Genomic DNA, 20,079 nt, shown 5'->3' on the forward strand with positions numbered 1-20,079 from the left:
GGCCCCTCGGGCTGCTTCCTAGTCTGGCTGTTACCGTGCTGCTGTGAATATGGGTGTACCAACCTCTCTGGACCCTGCCTTCAGTTCTTCAGGGTACATACCATTAGGAGGAACGGCCGGATCATGTGGTGGTTCTAATCTTTGAGGAGCTGGTACACTGCTCTCCCATAAAGGCTGCGCCATTTGACCCTCCCACCAACAGCGCACAAGGAGTCCACTTTGGTAAGGACCACCTTAAAGGGAGCGAAGAGGTTGAACAGCTTTTTTTAACCAGAATATACGCCAGGTGACAACATGAACAAATCCTTTGTTCTTATAAAGCAGCAATGTGTGCCCTCTCGCTGGAAGGTGATGAAGCCTTTCAGAGACCAGGAAATGGTTTGGCTGTGAGATTCTCCAACTGCTTAATTTATAACCAGACTCAAGAGAACCTGGCGGAGAATGGGATAAGGATGGATGGTGCCGGCAGCCCCAGGCGGTGCTGAGACTTTCAGTGACTGAGCCCGGCCACCGGGGAAGGGTCCTGAGGAGGGGGCAGACCACGGGGCCACCTGTGGCTGCCGCAGGGGAGGGGTCCTCTGCAGACGGAAGGCCATTAGTTGCCTGCGGTGAGGTGGAATGCAGGAGTTGGCTCCGTGCTCTCCTCTTTAAGATTTGAAACTTCCACAAGTCTGGAGGATGTGGCCTCTCAGGGAAGCCGCTTGGAAGGAAAGAGCTCCCAGAGAGATGAGAGAGAGGAAGGGAAAAAGTCAAGGTCTTTTCCTTCCAAATATTTTATTTAAATATTAAATTAAAAAACATACATCAACTAATCATTTGGCATACATTTCTCATGTTAACATAAGAGATAAAATAATTCAGTTATGGTAAAAAAAAAACTATGTACATCTCAATCAGATCACGTAGTGTCTTTAAATAGGCTATTGCATTGCCGTCTGTATTACAGCACTGTCAAGAAATCTACAAAACACACATCACACACTCTTAAAAAAACAAGAAAAACACGCCTTTAACGTCCTCCAAAAGAGGTTCTACAGCAATAAGAAAAAACAAAAACCACCGTGAAAGTAAAGTGCTTGTCATTGCTTCAAAGAGGAAACACACAATGGTTTCTGAGGCCTTTGATCTATGGCATTAGAACAGAAATCATTTTAAAAAGGGGAAGGGGTTTTGTGTTGGAATCAATTGTGCTACCTCTGTAAAAATGAAGGCAAGGGCCTGGCTGCCCCAAGATGGTCTGGATTCTCTCCTATCCCAAAAACTTCTTTATGAGCGAACAGGAGACTTTGGTGTTTTCTCTGCAGCAAGGCACCTGGTCTGCCCTCCGGACAGCCTTTCGCCCAGTCTTTGAAACAGCCACAGAGCAGCAGCAGCAGCAGCAGGAATGGGGGCAGCCAGCTTCCCTGCGGCACAGCACAGGCGCAGCCCCCGGTGGGCACCAGCAGGCCAGGGATGCAGCCTCCTGCACTGGGCCCGCCTCCCTACCCTCAAGTAACTGGGTCAATCTTTGGCTTTTAAAAATACCCGCCTTTCCCCTTTCTCAATGCCTCTGTTTAACACTGCAGGGTGTAAGAAGCCGAAGTAGCTGAAGGCACCTGGGCTGGGTTTGGGGCGGGGACTGGACTCAGGGAGCAGCATTGCCTTTGTTGCCTTCCAGAGGCTTCTGGCTGGTGGAGCCCCACGGAGTCCACCTGCCAGAGGTGCGCCGGGACCTGCCAAGTAAGGGCCGCCCCTTCCTGCTGCCTCCACCCCAGTGCTGAGGGAGGGAAGGCCCCGGGGCCCCTTCCTCAATGCACACCTGTGCTGACAGGGACGCTTCTTGACAACAAGAGTGAGGGAAGCTTAAACCTGGAACACAAACGTGTAGTACAAAATGTAACAAATAAGTAGTGTCTACCTGTCTCCCGTGTAGATACATGTACAGGATTTGCTTTAAAAAAGAACAAAAACTTAAAAACACTGATCTAAACCTCTCACTTTACCTTCCTTGAACAAAAGCCAAAGAACCTAGGTGGGGGTGGGGAGGGGGTTCCCGGCCCAGGGCAGGCACAGCCCTGAGCCATGAGCCATGAGCCTGTCTCCCAGCTGCCCAGCCCTGCAGTCAGCCTCCAATATTGCACAACTTCACCCAAGTCAGGTGTTCTTGTTGGACCCCATCGTGAAATGCATAAACGTCATCAGCAGCGGAAACGGGAGGTGCAGCAGGAAGAAGCTTCTGGGCTTCCGCAAGGGCACCCAGGGGCTCAGGGCCAAGTGACCCTGAGGATGGAGTCCCCAGCACTTTGAAGTCACCTCTGCCCTCTTTGAGGTTCTTCCTGCGTTTCCTCCGAAGAGTCCTGGAAAACTAATTCTTGAGCAGTTGATGAAACTTCTCATCTCAAATAAGAAAAAAATGTCTTCCAGGTTTTGATTTCAGGGGAGAGAATTCCTAGAATCTGTAGATGATCTTTGCCTGGGCTGACCACTTAGAGCTGCTTTAAAACTGATACATGAAGCAGAAAGTTCACAGTTTTCATTAAAGCATAAATCAGGAAGTGGAGAGTGTTGACTGAAGAAATGGATAGTAATCAATGCACACGCGCGCGCACACACACACACACACACACACAAGCGGACGACGATGTGCCTGCTCGTTTCCGTGGACGTCCGAGGTAATCATCTCAACCACGACGAACTCAGAGAGAGGGGCCGAGATCCCCACACCACGGCACTGCAGATGTGTTCCCTCCACCCCGCTCCCCTCCTGCCCCCGCCCCAGACACACCCCTCAATTATCTTTCTTCCTAAAGTTTCCAGTCCCTACTCAAAGTTGAGGTCACTCAGTGCAAGAAAAAAATAAACTAAAAAGCCAAAACACCTAACGTATTGCTTATTTCACTTCTAGAAAGTTCTTGGCTTTGAGTCCAGACGTCCTCACCTACTCTGAAGTTATTGCTGTAAGAGTCAGTGTCCGCGCCAGGATGCAGGGCTGCCCTCACTGCACCAGGACAAAGGTGCCTAGGGGGCAGGCCGTCAGGTCCTCCATCTCACAGTCCCCCTGCAGCAGCCCCAGGGGCTCACAACCTGGGGCCAGCCTGGCCAGGCGTGGTGAGGGCACAGCGGGGCGGGTGGTGGGGCTGGCGCCAATGTGCAGGTGTGTGTCCAGGAGCTGTGCCGCCGAGGCCACCGGGGAGACGCCGGTCTGCAGGAGTGGGGGCGGCAGCAGCGGGAGCCCCGACATGAGGAGGGTGCTGGGGAGCGGGGCAGCCCCAGGGCCATCACAGGGGGCGATCACAAATGGGGCAGGGGCCGGCTGGGGGGCCTGTGAGCAGCCAGGTGCAGCGGCCGGGTGGTGCTGTAACTGGAGCAGCCTGTGGGAACAGAGGACGGGTGGTCACTGCGCCGGCTCACAGGGTTCTCAGGTTTCCAAGTGCCTGTGTGGCAGGGCCCGCCCGTGGAGCTGCCAGCTGCAGCTGCCGAGGGCAGGTGCATGGCTGATCCCTGACCGCGCCCCACCTTTCAATCGCGCCCCACTTTTCATTCTCCACCTGGTTTCTCAGCAGCTCAGAGATGCGGCCACAAGGCGCTCTCGCTCCCCGCCACCCTCCCCCACCCAGGGACTTTAAAGGACACTCCCGCCTGCTGCACCCCCACGGCTCAGCACCTAGGACCTATGCCCCACATATCTCCCTGGCTGGGAGCGGGGTGTGCACTGGGCTACAGAGAGGAGGGCACCACCTAGCAGATGAGCTTCCTCGAGGAGACAACCTGCCGTGTGCCCACCCGGGGTCCCAGGGCGGGGGCAGGCCCTACCTCTGCTGCTCTAGCACCTCCTCCAGCAGGCTCCAGCCCTCCCGGCTGCCGGCTGCGCCGCCATGCAGGCCTGGGCTCTGTGCAGGGGTGTGGAAGGGGCTCAGGCCGCCCCTGCTGGCCCGATTGGCGGGGGCCTGGCACACCTGGCGAGCCAGCCCCTTGATTTTGTTCAGTCCCAGAAACCCTTTGGTCCGTGTGGTCTTCCTCAGCTGCTGCCGAAAGGCCTTCAGCCCTGCAGGGAGAATGAATCAGTAGGTCAACGGCCACCTGGCTCTCAGCCCAGTCTCCACGGCCCTTGGCTTAGGGGGTTTCCAAGCCTCAGGTGGGGGGTAAGGAAAGGACGGGTGACACAAGCATGTCTGGACAGGAGTCTGGCACCCAAGCCCCGGGGTGGCGTAGAGGCAGCCGGCAGCCAGGGCCCTTCCCTGACCCCATGCCTCCTCCAAGTCGGAGGTGCTGCCCAGCAGAGAGTCGTCTCCTCTGCTTTCAGAACCAGCCACGGAGGCCACGTGCTCAGGGACCCACGTATGTCTATCCCAGCAGGCCGCGACCCCCCAAGCCACCAGAGCACTGAGCACCCCAGCCTGCCCAGAGCACTGAGGGTCCCACCCAGGCCCGGTGGAGAACAGGGGGCGCCATCTGCCATCACGGACAAAGTCACGTACTTCCAAAGACACACATGATCCCCTGAGGAAGGTGGAGGTAAGTGTGGGAGGAGCGCGGCTCACCTTGAGTCAGTGAGGTGTCCGACGCCCGCCGTCCCTCCTGGAAGCTGACAGGGAGCAGAACAGCTCCTCCCAAGCCCCCCTGAGCCTGCAGCACTGGGGTGGCGGACTGCGACCCCAGGAAGGGTGAGGCCAGCCTGACCGGGGAGCAGGCGCCCAACAGCCCCTGAGTGGCCGGGGTGCCACTGAGCCCCGCAGGGCTTTTGCTCGCAGAGAAGGTCAGACAACTGTCCGAGCTGGTTCCCTCTGCAGGACTCGCCGTGGCGGAGGGGGAGACGACTATACCTGTGGGGGGAGGATGGCGCTTTTGCTGCTGCAGTGCAGAGGAACAGGCTCCCCGGGCCACTGCTGGGCACGCACGGCTGCGCTGGCCTCCCCATCCCTGCCCTCAACCTGGTGGGAAGATGGCTCGATGCCACCAGAACCCAGGGAGCCCCAAAGGCAAGCCGCCATCACGGTGCAGCTGCAGGGGCAGGTCACAGTGGGCCTCAGGCCGAGGGGCTGCCCTCCCAGCACGCAGGGGCGGCCTGGGGAGGACCCTGCTGGAGGCCAAACCCCATGCTGTATCCTCCACTAGAACAACCACATGCAGGGCAGCCTCTAAACATCAACTGTGTGGTGTCAGGGATGAAAACAAATGGCAAATCCTGAGAAATCCAACCTGAGAGGCTGCCGGGCAAAACGTCCATTCTAAACTAGCCCACCCTCACGTCGACTATAAGCCTATCCATTGGTGTCCTCCTGGGCCCCCAGGGACACTTACATGGAGCGGTGAGTGGGGAGAGGCGGGTGGAGACCTCGGCCAGGGTGTGCCTCCGTCCCGTGCTGCTGGGCAGGGACTCCAGCGTGTCCTGCTCCTCCTCTAGGCCCGGCCCCTGCCTGGCCTCCTCGCTGATGGCTGTGTCCAGCAGGCTGCTCGGGGACACGGGCCGGGGCCGGAACACTCCGCTGCAGCTGGCATCCACCGGGAAGAACAAGGGCTGCGTTGGAGAGACACAAGCCAGTGACTTCTTGGGCTCCAGGTGACCCGGGTGCACCGGGGCTGGGCTGAAGCGAGCCCTCTCCACACCCGCTGCGGGCACTCACCCACTGCAGTGAGCTCTGGAGCTCACAGTCCATCTTGGCCTGCAGGACGGACTGCACCAAGGTCTGCGGCTGTGGGCACAGCAAGGCGGGTCGGAAAGGGTCGGTGGAAAGACCTTCCTGAGGCACCTGGGGCCGGCAGATGGGAAAGAGGCCATCAGGGGAGCGACTCCGGGACCACCAGCACCATCGAGAGAAGAAACAAGCTGGCTTCTGTCTGGAGTGCAAGCTGCCTCGCTGGTGGGCATGACAGCTGACGGAAGGACACTGGCTGGCCAGGCTGGGCTCAGGACCATGCGCTGGTGCTGCGCTGCCAGAAGGCGGTGTGACAGGCCGGCCCCGGGGATGAGTCAGGGACAAGTGGCCTCTGGGCAGAGTCCAGCCCCCAGCAGCTGGCACCCCCTTCCCCACGCAGCCTGGGACCCGCTGCCCACGCAAGGAACCACCCTCCAAGCCGGTGCCTGACAGGGGAGGGAGCCTGAGGCCCGGGAGGAGACTCCTCCCCCTCACCTCCAAACCGCTGAGGTCCGAGCTTCGAGGCCGCGGCTGCCTGGCAGGCCCAGGGCGGGCACACTGGGCATTCCGATACTCCTTGAGCCGCTCGAGGAGGAGGTAATAAATGGCAGCAAAGTGGTTATAGCTGCTGTTTTGCAGTGACTGGGAACAAGAGGAGCAGAGATCAGCTTGGGGGCGGCGGAGAGCCCCAGGGCCCACCCGCTCCCAGGTTATTCTTGGATGACTGAGAATATCCTTTAGTGGGGTGGACAAGCCGGCCCCTAAATTAGCCTGTGCTCCCGTTTTAACTCGGCTGGTGAGTGCCTGCTTCCCCTGAGACAGCTGCCCAGCCCCTGCGGGTGAGGCCAGGGCGAGTGTGGCCAGGCTCACCTCCACCGTCCTCTGCCGGTCAACACCCAGGCTCTGCATGATACCCAGCACCTGCTCATCGTAGTCGCCCAGGTTGGAGCTGTAGCTGTGCGCGGAGAAGGTGGGGCAGGCGGGTCCCGGCAAGCAGGGCTCAGCCCGCATCCACCGGTGCTGCCGGATCTGGGCGATGCTGATGCGCCTGGCGGGGTCCACCACCAGCATACGGCGGATCAGGCTCTCACAGTCTGTGGAGGGGCCAGGAGGCTGAGCCAGGGCGGCCGGGACCTCGCCTGCGCTCGCACCCACCGCCCCACATGGTTTGACACACCAGGGGCCAGGAGCAGGGGCCGGGCCATCAGCTCAGTCCTGCCACCCAAGGGGAGCCATCAGCCAGGGATCCAGACCCTGGGGGCCGCCACACTTTGTGTCCACCACACAGAGAACCACTAAGGTTCACCCTTCTGCCGTGCCCCACGCCTGAGCACCAGGTGGACAGGCATCTTTATGACACAGAAAAACCGGGTGAGCCACAGCCAGTGGGTTGGACTCAGGGATGATGCCAGCACCCTGGGTGCGGGTACTGGGCGGGGACGGCAGGTGCGAGGCACAAGCCCGTGCAGCAAGGGCACCCGTCCACCCTAGAAATAGGGCACTGAGAAGGCATCCATGGGCTGGGTTTCTCCCGCAGCCCACAGTAACCTGGGCCTGATTCCCAGACTCAACAAGGACTCCGAAGCCAGCCGCGAAGGGGCTGCAGGAGACACAGGCCCCTGCCCAGGCGAGACCACGAGACTCACCTTGAGACATGAAGAAGGGGATGCGGAAGCGGCCCTCCAGCACCCGCTGTCTCAGCGTCGGCAGGTTAGGCCCATCGAAGGGGAGAGAACCGCAGACCAGGACATACAGCACCACGCCCAGGCTCTGTTGAGGACCACGGAGCCACGTCAGTGCCAGGGCAGCGCCCCCGGGAACACAGCGCCCTCGGGGAACGCGGCCTCGGGAAGGGGGTCTGCGCACACGTGGCTCCTACCCAGATGTCCAGCTGGGGGCCTTCATACTCCTTCCCCTCAAAGACTTCCGGGGCGGCATACGGGGGGCTCCCACACCACGTGGACAGAGGCTCTCCTGACTTGTAGAAATTCCCAAATCCAAAATCTGAGAGGCAAAGAAACAGATGGATGAGGTTAAACGGCAAATGGCAAGGGGCTGTGGTTTCAGCACGTTCCGGGAAGCCGGGGCTGTTCGCGGGCACACTCCCACCCCGGGGCCTCCGTGCCTGCCAGCCTGATGTCCCTGCTCCCACCCCGGGGCCTCCGTGCCTGCCAGCCTGATGTCCCTGCCCCCACCCCGGGGCCTCCGTGCCTGCCAGCCTGATGTCCCTGCTCCCACCCCGGGGCCTCCGTGCCTGCCAGCTTGATGTCCATGTTGCCATCCAGCAGGAGGTTCTCGGTCTTGAGGTCCCGGTGGACGATGTGACGGTCGTGACAGTACTCCACAGCCGACAGGATTTGCCAAAACTTCGTCCGCGCCTCGTTCTCACTCAGGTGCCCGTTGGAAGTCAAATAATCTGAGGAGCCACAAAACAAAGCTACAGCCCCCAGGGCAAAGCCTGTCCACCACCCAGGGAGCCCTGGAGAACACCGCGGGGTCCTGGGATGAGTGGCCCAAACAATGGCCGCGCAAATCCAGACACGTTCGTGCCATTGGTTTTCAACAGATATTGACAATGAGTGTGGCTTACCAAACATTTCTCCATTTTTCGCAAATTCAGTGACGATGTAAAGCATATCTTTTGTTTCCATAACCTAAAAAAGAAAGACCTGACATTTAACTGCACAAAAAAGGCACAAGGCAGTGCTACAAACCATCCACCAGAACCCCAGAAAATTTCTAACTTCTCTAGGACAAAGGCATTCATCATTTAAAAATGCAAAGAAAAAGAAAAATTTCTCAAATAAAAAAAAAAAAATACAGGAGATCCCTACTCACAAAGACAGCTTTAAAAAATTAGAGGTGAATTCCTCACTGACTTGCCTATCCTGATACACCTTTGCTCTCACAAAAGGTCTAAATATATTAGAATTCCCCTCTGTGGTCATACTTACTTCAAGGCACCTCACATACAATTTGAGGATGCTTGGGCATGGTAGCTCACACCTGTAATCCTAGCACTTTGGGAGGCCAAGGCAGGGGAATCAGTTGAGTTTGAGACCAGCCTGGTCAACATGGCAAGACCCCATCTCTACAAAAAATACAAAAACTAGCTAGGTGAGGTGGTGGGCGCCTGTAATCCCAGCTACTCAGGAGGCTGAGGCAAGAGGATCGTTTGAACCCGGGAAGCAGAGGTTGCAGTGAGCTGAGATCGCACCACTGCACTCCAACTTGGGCGACAGAGCGGGACTCCCATCTCAAAAAAGGAGAGTATTCTGAAAGCTACAGAGGAGGAGATCGCTGGAAGTCTGCTGGGCTTTATAGAAGCCTAGTAGGCAACAGATGATTCCAGCCAACGGTGAGAGGGACCTGAGTAATAGAGAACGCACACCCTATTCCCACTCGCTTGATTGACAGGATGGATGAGGCTGTGGGAACCCAGCTTTATTGACAGGATGAATGAGGCTGTGAGAACCCAGTCTCATTCACTCAGCATGTAGCCCATCACTCAGCATGTAGCCACACAACAGCCGTGCCAATATAGTCCTTTGAAGTTTGCTCACTAATCAATAACTTTATTTTACTTAAAAAGATATTTAAAAATATAACTTATGTCTGTGAATACTCAAAAATTTTGGAAAGGATAAGACAATATATTCTTATGAAAAAAAGATTTCTTTGGGTTCAAAATATATACAGTTATTGCTTTGTGCTGGAGGCGGTGGCTCATGCTTGTAATCCCAGCACTTTGGGATCACCCAGGCTGATCACTTGAGGTCTGGAGTTCGAGACCAGCCTGGCCAACATGGTGAAACCCCATCTCTACTAAAAATACAAAAATTAGCCGGGCGTGGTGGCGCGTGCCTGTAGTCCCAACTACTTGGGAGGCTGAGGTAGGAGAATCACTTGAACCCAGGAGGTGGAGGTTGCAGTGAGCCACGATCGATTGCGCCACTGCACTTCAGCCTGGGCGACAGTGAGACTCCATCTCAAAAAAAAAAAGCTTCAAAAATTGCTGCTTTGAGTTATAAGTCTAGTAAGAAAAGTGTTCTATGAATTCTAGCAGTTTGGCAAGAATTTTAACTGCCCCGCCCCTGTGTGTGGTACAATAACTCTAAGACCACTGCTTACCCATCCCCAACTGAAGAAAGGGAGGAGGAGGAAAAGAATTAAAAGTCAAAGTGTTTGAACTTTTTGAAAACTTGAAAAAAAGAGGGAAGTGTCTCAGCAGGGTTCTGGGGCCCCGGCCAGCCGAATGAAAATTAGACGCTAGTGGCTGGGCGCGGTGGCTCACGCCTGTAATCCCAGCACTTTGGGAGGCCGAGGCAGGCAGATCACAAGGTCAGGAGATCCAGACTATCCTGGCTAAAATGGTGAAACCCCGTCTCTACTAAAAATACAAAAAATTAGCTGGGTGTGGTGGCGGGCAGCTGTAGTCCCAGCTACTCAGGAGGCTGAGGCAGGAGAATGGCGTCAACCCAGGAGGCGGCAGTTGCAGTGAGCAGAAATCGCGCCACTGCACTCCAGCCTGGGTGACGGACAGAGACTTCATCTCAAAAAAAAAAAAAAAAAAAAGGAAGAAAGAAAGAAAATTAGACACTAGCGTCAAAACCAGAGGAATAAAAGTCAGTTACACCACTGAATTCTATCATCTCCAAACAGTTAAGAATCACATACAGCAGCAGTAAGAAAATACACCTCCAGAAAAGACCTCCAGCACCAATCACGTGGGCAATTTGTTTCTTTATCGGAGCTAATTCCACACAATGGGCAAAGGAGAAGAATAGGAAGAAAAGGAAGGTACTACCATTAGGGTTCAGCCCTTGAGCAAAGTCAAAAACAAAACCAGCTCAGCCCACTCCTGAGGAAATGGGCCGGGCACGCTGCACAGGCAGTACACCAGTGGCCATGGAGCACACAACTTAAAAATGACAACAGAAACAAAACACAAACCAGGCGCACACGGCATGAATTCTGTGCTTAAAGACACTGAGCAAACTGTCGTCACGGTGAACACAAGTTCCACCAATACTGCTAGTTTTATTTTCAATCTAGTGCAGAGGCTTTTGGGGGATAATTTCAAATCATAATTCTCTCTCCTACCACACTGTACACCGAGCTGTCCTAATTGCACAAACACACACAACAACATCCCAGAGTCATCTCACATTCCATTTCATACGAATCATTACAAGGAACTTCAACCCAACACAAATGGATGAAATAGCACCTGCAAAGAACTTCTTCTGCAGGGAGACTTGATTTCACCTTGCAAAAGTGGTCATTTATCATTAGGGAGGTGTAAATGATTGCTGTGCTGTTCTAATTAAATTAGTACTTATTTCCTGATGATATAATTTATTAATTCCAACATGAGAACAAAAATTAAGTCACAAAATAAACCAACAGACGGACAGGGCAAGGCATGTTCCTAGCGTGGATTAAATGGCAAGCTCCTTGCTCTTACTATGGAAAAGTATTTTCATCTCTCCGTTTTTCATGGAAGAGTTTAAATAGGGAAAACAAATGCACACCTACTGTCCTTGCAAAAATAAACTAATGAAAACCGGTGAGAGCAGCTGGCTTTAAAGCTTAATAATTATCTGCAAAGGTGGAAGTTTCCAGTTTCACTCAAATTTGTCCTTTTATACTAAATGCGTGACCTGTGGCAATACCTACAGATGAGTTTGTTTTCATAGTAAAGCAAATTTACAACAGACCTCTACACATTTAAAACTGGATCAGGTTAGGATACTAAATAAAATTCTAATGAAGCAAATCTCAATTATGATCCAAAAGCAATAAAATAATTGTAAATATATCTGCACAGCCTATAAAAATCAATCTATTTACCTTATACAACCAAATGCCCAACTTCCACACACTCCCCAAAAGGGAAGCCACTTTTAGAAATTGCAGACTTACACTGCTGGAAATAAAATATAACACATTTGCCAGGATTAGCAGAGAAAGGCAAGCTGACCCCTTACCTGGTAAAGCTTTATGATGTGTGGATGGTTCAGAAGCTTCATCAGCTGAACCTCACGATAGATTTTCTCCAAATTGCTTGAATCTAATCGTGTTTTATCAATTATTTTTATTGCAACCTACAGATTTTAAAAAGAAAAAGGATATTTTGCGGGTTTTTTAAAAAAGGAAAAAAACCCTCAACCTAATTTACACATTTCATTTTTTGCAAGTTAATTTCTCAACACTCTGTCTCCAAAAGGTCACAAGAAGTTGGGAAAACATAACCAAAGTAACCACTAATGTTATTTTAAAATAATCAGAGTTAAGTAAGTGCCTTAAGTATTTGCAGGCTCACTTTACAGGGCTTAGCTCTGAGTCCATGAACCACTGCATCTCAGGTTGGTCCTTTTTTTGCCATTATCCTCTCTGCTTTCTCCCAATATATGTGCAAATTATGCAGCAACATAATATAAAGCTTTTTTTTTTTTTTTTTTTTTTTTTTACCGAACTAAAAACGGTTACTGTTTACCCACCACGACAATCAAGCCTGGAGCACTGAATCTGCATGGGGTCCACCCGCCAAAGGTCGGGTCGCCCCGGGCCCAGTGGGGAGGCCCCGCCGGCTGGGTCCCGCCGCCCCCACGCACCTGTGTTTTGGTGACTCGATGCCGCGCCAGCTTCACCACCGCGAAGTTGCCTTTGCCCAGGGTCCGCTCGATGTCGTAAAAACCCACCCGGAGGGGCTTCTGCTGGCCCTGGCCCTGGCCCGCGGGGTCCGCGCTGAACTCCGACATGATAACCATGGCTCCGCGCGCACCTGCGGGGCCGCACAGAGCTCAGAGCCCACCAGCGCCCCCGCCGCCCGCGGTCGGCTCCATCCGTGCCCGCGGAGCCCCCAGTCCCCACGGGACGCAGGGACCTGCTCCCACGCCTGTCGCCCCCACTCTATCCACGGGCCCCTCCAGCCCCTTGGGAGGTGTGGACCCGCCCCCGCCGCCCGCAGTCCGCTCCACCTGGACCCCAGACCCTCTTCAGCCCCGCGGGGCGCGCAGACCCGCTCCCATAACCGCCCCTGCCGCCCGAGTTCGGTTCTGTCCCGATCCCGGGACCCCCTGAGCCGGGCTTCCACACTCGCCTCCCGCCGCCCGCTGCCGGTTCCGTCCCCACTCCCGATCCCCTTAGCACCTCGGGGCGCGGATCCGCTCCAACACCCGGCCCTGCCGCCCAAGGTCGGCTCGATCCGGATCCCAGGACCGCCCCCTGCCCCGCTCCCACACCCGGCCCCCGCCGCCCGCGATCCGTCCGGTCCCCACCCCCGACATCCCAGGCACCTCGGTGCTCGCGGACCCGCCCCCCACACCCGGTCTCTCCGCCCGCGGTCGGCTCCAACCCGACCCCCGGCTCCCCAGCCCCTGAGCCCCGCGGACTCACTCTTACCCCGGCCCCCGTCACGAAGGGGAGCCCGAGGGCGGCGGGGCCGCCAACCCCGCCCGCGAACCCCGCGCGCGCAAGGCCAGGGACCCTGCGCGGTGGCTGCAACCCCGAGCCCCGGCCCGGCGCCCGCGCGGAGCCCCCACGGCGGCCACCTCCGCCCGCCCGGAGTCCGCTGCTGCCGCCGCCTCACCTCCGCCGCCCCCGGAGCGCCCAGGCCAGGAAGCCGCCCGCTCGGCCGCTCGCGCTGCTCGGGTGCCTACTGCTCCGGCTGCCGCCGCCGCTGCTGTTGCCTCCGGGGCCGCGCCGCATGTCAGCCCGGAGCCGCCGCGCTCCGCCGCACGCGGCGCCCGGCCCCGCCCCGGCCCGCCCCGGCCCGCCCCCCCGAGTCCCCGCCCCCTGCCCCGCCCCCGCCGCCCGGGCGGGGGCCGCCCATTGACGTCGCTTTGACGCCAGAGCGACGCGCGGCCGAGCGGCGGGCGGAGGGAGAGCGGGAGATCGGGCGGTTGCCAAGAGACTGGCGGCTCTGACGCGCGCGGGATGAGGCCGTTGCCCTGGCGACCGCGGGCCGGTGACGTCAGGGGCGCCCGCCGCCCGAGGCCCGCCCGCCTGCGCTCTGCCGGGCGCCCCCTTCCGGGCGCTGGGGGCACTGCGGGCCCCACCGCTGAGGGCGCGCCCCCCACTCCACGCGCGGGGACTCAGGCTGGGTCCCGCGGGCGCCTTGTGCGCGCTCCCTCCAGGAGGGGACGGCTCTCGGGCAGGGGTCACCAGCCCCTCCACGCCGCCCGCGTTCGTCCAGGCTCGGAGCCTTGGGACGTGCGGGGGCCCGGGGGCCTCGCGGGCTCGCGCGTGGGGCTGGCGGCGTGGAGGCCCTGGGGCGCTGCAGGGCGCGGGGCCACACCCAGGGCGCTCCAGGCCCCAAGAGGCCGCTTGCCCGCGGGGACGTCAGCCGCTTTTGCTGTTAAAATCTGAAATGTTCAGCAAGTTAGAAACTTGAAACCTAAGGAAGCCTGACCCGCCGCTCTGGAAGCCCCCGCCGCGCGGCCGGCCCCGGCCCCGGCCCTCAGCGGCGCTGGCGTCTGCGCGTCCCGGGGCTGCCCCCCGCAGCATGTGGGGCTGGGACCCTCTTCCCGCGTGGGTCCCGGGCGGACGCTGCGGGCGGTGACGGAGCCAGGCCGGCCGCCTGGGGAGGGGACGGGGGCGCGGGACCACTTGCTTGCCCGTGGCCGCTGCCTCATCCGAAGGGAAAACGTTTTCTTCAGGGGAGACAGAGGCTATGGGCGAACGCATTTTTTAAGCCTGAGGACCCATTTGGGAGTTAGATTCTGGATCGAGCCTAGGATCATTTTTCCTTGTGTTAAATAACACTGCTTCACAGAAGGGGGAACGAGAATTCAGGGAAGTTGGCACAAAACTTGGAACCCTTCTGGGAGGCTTTCCTGCCTGGGCGGACGCCTGGGAGGAGGGCCCGGAGAAACTAGGATGAGCTTCTCCTCATTCGCCCGACGGTCTGACCACAGATTTCCCAATCGCCACACACACACACACACACACACACACACACACACACACACACACGGGGGTTGTTTGGGAGTCAGTTGGTTTTCAAAGACTTTCAAGGAAATGAAGAGTCCCAAAGTTTTCCTTAATCGTTCAAAGTGCTTTTTCTTTGTCCCAGGTTTATATACCAAGAATACGGGGGAATATTTTTAGTTCCTTTCAGCTGAACAGTTTACAACTGCCTTTTTTCCTTCTGGAGGTCCCAACACCCTGTTAATCTGCTCCTAGGAGAACTAAACAAAAACAAGGCTGGACGTCGTGGCTCCCGCCTGTAATCCCAGTGCTTTGGGAGGCTGAGGCAGGAGGATCAGTTGAGCTCAGGAGTTTGAGACCGGCTTGGACAACATAGCAAGACCTCACCTCTATAAAATATTTTAAAAATAGCCAGGTGTGGTGGCACACGCCTGTGGGGCCCGCTACCTGGGAGCCTGAGGTGGGAGGATGGCTTGAGCCTGGGAGGCTGAGGATGTAGTGAGCGGTCACTGCACCACTGCACTCCAGCCTGAGCAAGAGAACAAGGCCCTGTCTCAAAAAAGCACAAGGATAAAAGGCGGGGTGGGGGAGAAACCAGGCCCCTGATCACACTCACCATTCAGTCCCTCAGCCTGTGACTTAAAATACTGCCCCCCTCATCCAGGAACCAGTCTTCCCCACCCCTCCCACCCTAGCCAGAGTCTTCCAAAAGGTCTTAGGTATTTGCAAACACCTGGCTGGCTGTTGGAAACATTTCATCACCACCAAATATAAACTGCAGCCAAAACTGCCTCCGCAAAACAGGTCCCCAAACTCAGGTGCACTTGACCTTTTACCCCGACCCAGCCCTGAGCTTCCAAAACCCAGAACAGCCCTGTGCCAACCATGGCCATCCTGTTTTCCCTTCCCTGGCCCCGTGGGCGAGGCGCTCACTCTGCAGAGAACGGCAGGAAGCACAGAGGAAAAGGCCAAGCTTGGAACGGCTGTCCCATCTCCCCAGTGGGGGAACCCCTGGCACCCTCATAACTAAGTATGTGCTTCAACCTGGCCTCTGCTACCCAATGTCTTTTGTTGTTGTTTGCGTCCTTGACCCCCAGAGGTTGTATTTCCTTTCAGAAGCTTTGACTTCTTTTCTGTTTTCTGGTCTTCCATGCTTTTAACACACGAGGAAAAATAAAACACATGGTGTGAGTCTAAGGATTGTACAAGCAAATGATTCGAGAAACTCCTCACTGAACGCAATGGAAGGAATGCTCCCAAAGTCTGCAGGAATGGTACTTTATTATTATGGTTTGCATATTATTACAGATTTGTGGAAAACGGCAAGTCAGTTTTCCTTTCCACGTGGACTTCCTTCAGCTCATCTTATGATTACCGTGTTTCTGGAGTTCATCTTGTTTTTTAGGCCTTAAGACTGGAAAACCCAACAGGAAATGGGTCCGTTTAATATTCATAGTTATAGTGCTGGCCACTGGCATGTCATAAAACTCTCAAAATCAATTGATAAACAGAGAATGGAGCATGGGGCAGCATTTTTACAAAGGGATGGGTGCCCAGCTGGCCCCAGTGCCGCCCTCGGTGAGGAAGGAATCTCCCAGTGCAGCCAGGAGTCAGACGAGTTCCTCTTCCTGACCCTACCCTCCCATCTTCGATGCCTAAGGCCCTTCCCTGTCTTCCTGGCTTTGCTTCAGGTGGTTTTGTACTTTTTAAATTTTGTTTTGGTTTTTTAGGCTTCAGCCTAGTGGCTTTAGGTGCCAGAAAATCAGATTAACCACTGCAGCGGCATCCTTCTGAGGGACCCAGGGGCCACGTTGGTCATTTTGCCCCATTGTATCTGGAGAGCTTGACAGACACACATGTGCGCACTAGGTCAGGAAGCCATGGCCCTGGCCTGGGAAGGGCAGGTAGGAGAAAAGCCCCCAGCCCCCTCCACCCTCAGGGAATGGCCCAGTTGTCCACAGGTTAAGAACCCCCGGTGAACAGGTCAAACCAGAGACTGCCCAGTCCCAGCGTCCACCCCCAGGGCATTGCCTCCTTGGCCTCCTACACTGAGGCTCCCTGTAGTTCCGTGGCTGCCACCGTTGTGCGGATCCTACCGGGCCCTGGGCCCCTCCCCATCTCCGACAGCACCCACTTTCAGGCCAGGCCTTCCACGGGCTGCTTAAATGGACCACAAAGGCTGGCAAAGCAGCAGAAGCGTGCCTGTTCACGGGCCAGTTGGCCCTCCCCGCTCCCGCCCTCTAGGGTTTCTGGTTCCGGTTTCTGTCGCTGCCGTTAGTGAGGAATTATTCATGTGGCCAATGCGTTTTCTTGATATTTAAGCAGGGCTGTGGCCGAGATCAAGGCCGAGGACCCAAGAGGCCTTTGGGTGTCTGTGTCCCTGAGCCATATGCTGAGGTCGGAGGGCAGGGGAGGGGGGTGCAGGAAGGAGCCAGCCCCAGGGAGAGTCAGCCAGGCCCCAGACAGAGTCAGGGGTTCCCCCGGGGGGGTGCTCACTTAGGAAGAGCACCATGGACAGCCTGGCAGGGGGTCGCCCTGTGCTGAGCAGGCAGCTCTGGAGTAAACCACCTGCCTCTCTGCAGGAAGAAGGAAACCGCATCCGCAAATGGAACAAAGGTCCCCAGAGGCAGAGCAGAAGCCTCTGGGATGCTGCAGCTTCGTGCAGACACGGGGGACCAGGACTGGGGCCCAGAGCAGGCTGCAGGTGCTGGCCGTGCCCTTTATCCTGGGCACTCTGCCAGGGCCACACAGAGCGTGGCTCCCGGGAGATGGAGAGAGATGGAGACGTCTGAGTGGCGGCTCAGGTCTCGGTGTTTCCAGGTGACATGCTGGCTGCTAGTGTAGAGCACAGTAAACCATCTTTTTTTTTTTTTTTGGTTATTATTTACTTATGCAAAATAATGTGAGTTTCTGCCATTTACAAGAAGTGTGCCAGCTGCAATGAGTCAGCGGGTGGACATGGGTGAGCATGGCCAGACTGTGCCAGGACATGGTGGCAGACAGACATGCTTCAAAGTTCACCATGGGAAGGGACAGGTCCCCAGAGAGAGGTGAGACGGTGCAACGCGAGGGAGAGTTCAGAGTCGTCCTCCAGATGTCCATAAAGGCTCGAGAGGCCCTGCTGTGTGTCAGGCACTGCGTGAAGGTTGTGGGCACAGTAGGAGGGACACAAGACACCTTCTCTCGAGGACCGTCGGTTCCAGTTACGGAGACAGTAACAGCATAAGATGATGAGTAAGAAAAGAATGCTGGCAGGAAAGTGGCCATGGAGGGAACTGCTTCTGGGCCTCTCCGTGGGATTTGCCAGGCGTGGACTGAGCGAGGACCTTCCCTGAGAACACCAACTGCTCCAGGAGAGGGAAGAGGTGGGGGCCCGCGGGGGGCATGGGGCAGGAGGCAGCCACCCACACCTTCCCTCTCTGTATGCTGAGCAGAGGCTCTCAGCAGAGGGGAAAGAAGAGCAGAAGCCAAGACGGGGAAGACAGACCCGGTGGGGGTCCTCGGTGCCGTCCACATCCATCTGCAACCTGCTGCCCAGCGCCTGCCTGCCTGCCCGGGGTGTGCGCAGAGCAGTGTGTTCTGTCCTGGCTTCACAGCGCTGGGCACAGCCAGGCAAGGATGACAGGGAAAGGGAGGCAGGGACTTGGGGCTGTTGGAGCCAAGCTGAGGAGGAAGGAGCTGGGATGGGAAGCGGGTGGCAGGAAGGAGCGTGAGGCCTGTGGGTGGAAGGTCCCTGGCCCTGGAGATTGAAGCATTTCACTTGTGTGTCTCACAGCCCAGAGAGGCCAAGCCCGGACCATGGGGGAGAGAGGAGGACCCCGTCTTGGGGCGGGCTGAGGAGACGCTCTCTCCACGGCTTCCGGATGGGTCTCCCTCCATTTCGGCTGCATCTATGGGAAAACGGTGAAATGCTCCCTCCACTGCCGGGCCTTCTCTTATAAAGCGGGTTTTTTCTAAGTATAAAAATTCAGGCCGGGCGCGGTGGCTCACGCCTGTTATCCGAGCACTTTGGGAGGCCGAGGCGGGCAGATCACGAGGTCAGGAGATCGAGACCATCCTGGCTAACACAGTGAAACCCCCATCTCCACTAAAAATACAAAAAAATTAGCTGGGCATGGTGGCGGGCACCTGTGGTCCTAGCTACTTGGGAAGCTGAGGTAGGAAAATGGCGTGAACCCGGGAGGTGGAGGTTGCAGTGAGCCGAGATCGCCCACTGCACTCCAGCCCGGGCAACAGAGCGGGACTCTGTCTCAAAAAAAAGAAAGAGAGAGAGAGAGGAGAGAGAGAGAGGAAAGAAAGAAAGAAGAAGAAAGAAAGAAAGAAAGAAAGAAAGAAAGAAAGAAAGAAAGAAAGAAAGAGAAAGAAAGAGAGAGAAAGAAAGAGAGAGTAGGGAGCCAAGTCCCTGGGTTGCCAAGGCAATCCGTGGAAGCCCGTGACTTCGAAAGGACACAGGGCCCTGAGGACAGCCCCAGCCCCTGCAGTGTGGCCTGCAAGGGTGTCATTCATTTTGACCTGGCTGTTGTGGTTTTGGGTGGTATTGTTATTTGTTTGAAAAGAAAACACATGGGCTGCGTATGGCATGAGCAAGTACAGACGTCATTGGGATCGGGTAATGAAAATGACAGAGCACTCTAAAGTGACACCTTACAGGGACGCCATGATGTGGGACCAGGCCCAGTGGCACCAGCACACCACCGTCTCACTGGCATTTCCACTGTCATCCCTGTTAAACCAGAAAGAACGAAAGTGTGACGGTTAAAAATAAGTACGTGTTTCTTAGTAAAACACAGCTCATTTCAAAACTACTGAGAACAAGGGGACAGTTTGAAATTGGGCAGAGCCCCTTGGGACCAGCTGGACCTGGAAGAAGGTGCAGTCAGCTCTTCCTCAGGGCCAGGAATCTCTCGGTCACTCCGAGGCCTGGAATAAAGTTTCCAGAACCTTTTTTTGCACAAATGAACGGCAGATCTGAAATCAGCAAGAAGGTTCAGGACCTGGGCCCCCAGGATTGGAACCACGGGAGTCTCAGATCCTCAAACTAGCTGGGTTTGCTTCAGTTTTCTCAGGTGGGACGGGCCACCCTGGGTTTCCCAGGGTGATGTTCCGACAGTGGAGGTGAGATGTCACAGAATGGAGGATGTGATATGATCTGTAACATGGAATCCAGCAGAAGCTCCAGCACTTAGAAGACAGGAAGCAGTGGAGGGCCTGGGTGTCCCAGCCTTCATCATTCCCTCGCCTGGAGCAGTTGGTGTCCTCAGGGAAGGTTTTCATTCAGTCCATGCCTGGCAGATCCCATGAAGGTGCCTGGGTGATTCTGGCACAAGGGCTGGAAGATTCCTTCTTCGATCACTGTCGGTGGCCGGAGGTGGCTCACAGGCCTGGGGCTGCTCAGCGGCAGGGCAGTGGGAGGAGGTGGGCTCTGGGTTCCTTGACTCGGCTCACAGCCCCGCTCCGACTGTCCCTGCTGGGCACCCCTGGTGGTGATGTCATCAGCCTGGGCCTCCGTTTCTTTTTTCTTTTTTTTGTT

At 56.3% G+C, this 20,079-nt stretch overlaps 1 protein-coding gene across 1 annotated transcript; it reads right to left on the minus strand.

The window, feature by feature from the left end:
• Positions 1-2,766: 2,766 nt before the first annotated feature.
• On the minus strand, positions 2,767-13,383 carry LOC100606608 (serine/threonine-protein kinase SIK1). The gene is made up of 14 exons (XM_030809154.1): positions 13,210-13,383; positions 12,233-12,402; positions 11,606-11,722; positions 8,206-8,269; positions 7,870-8,031; positions 7,495-7,619; positions 7,262-7,385; positions 6,486-6,709; positions 6,111-6,257; positions 5,604-5,729; positions 5,281-5,497; positions 4,521-4,802; positions 3,793-4,024; positions 2,767-3,350 (listed from the first exon to the last, which is right to left on the minus strand). The coding sequence occupies exons 2-14, from the start codon at positions 12,386-12,388 to the stop codon at positions 2,975-2,977; spliced, it is 2,352 nt and encodes a 783-aa protein (XP_030665014.1). The 5' UTR covers positions 12,389-12,402; positions 13,210-13,383; the 3' UTR covers positions 2,767-2,974.
• Between the last annotated feature and the right edge of the window lie 6,696 nt (positions 13,384-20,079).

The sequence above is a fragment of the Nomascus leucogenys genome, unplaced genomic scaffold (genome assembly GCF_006542625.1).
Source record: "Nomascus leucogenys isolate Asia unplaced genomic scaffold, Asia_NLE_v1 001182F_50042_qpd_obj, whole genome shotgun sequence".
NCBI lineage: Eukaryota > Metazoa > Chordata > Mammalia > Primates > Hylobatidae > Nomascus > Nomascus leucogenys.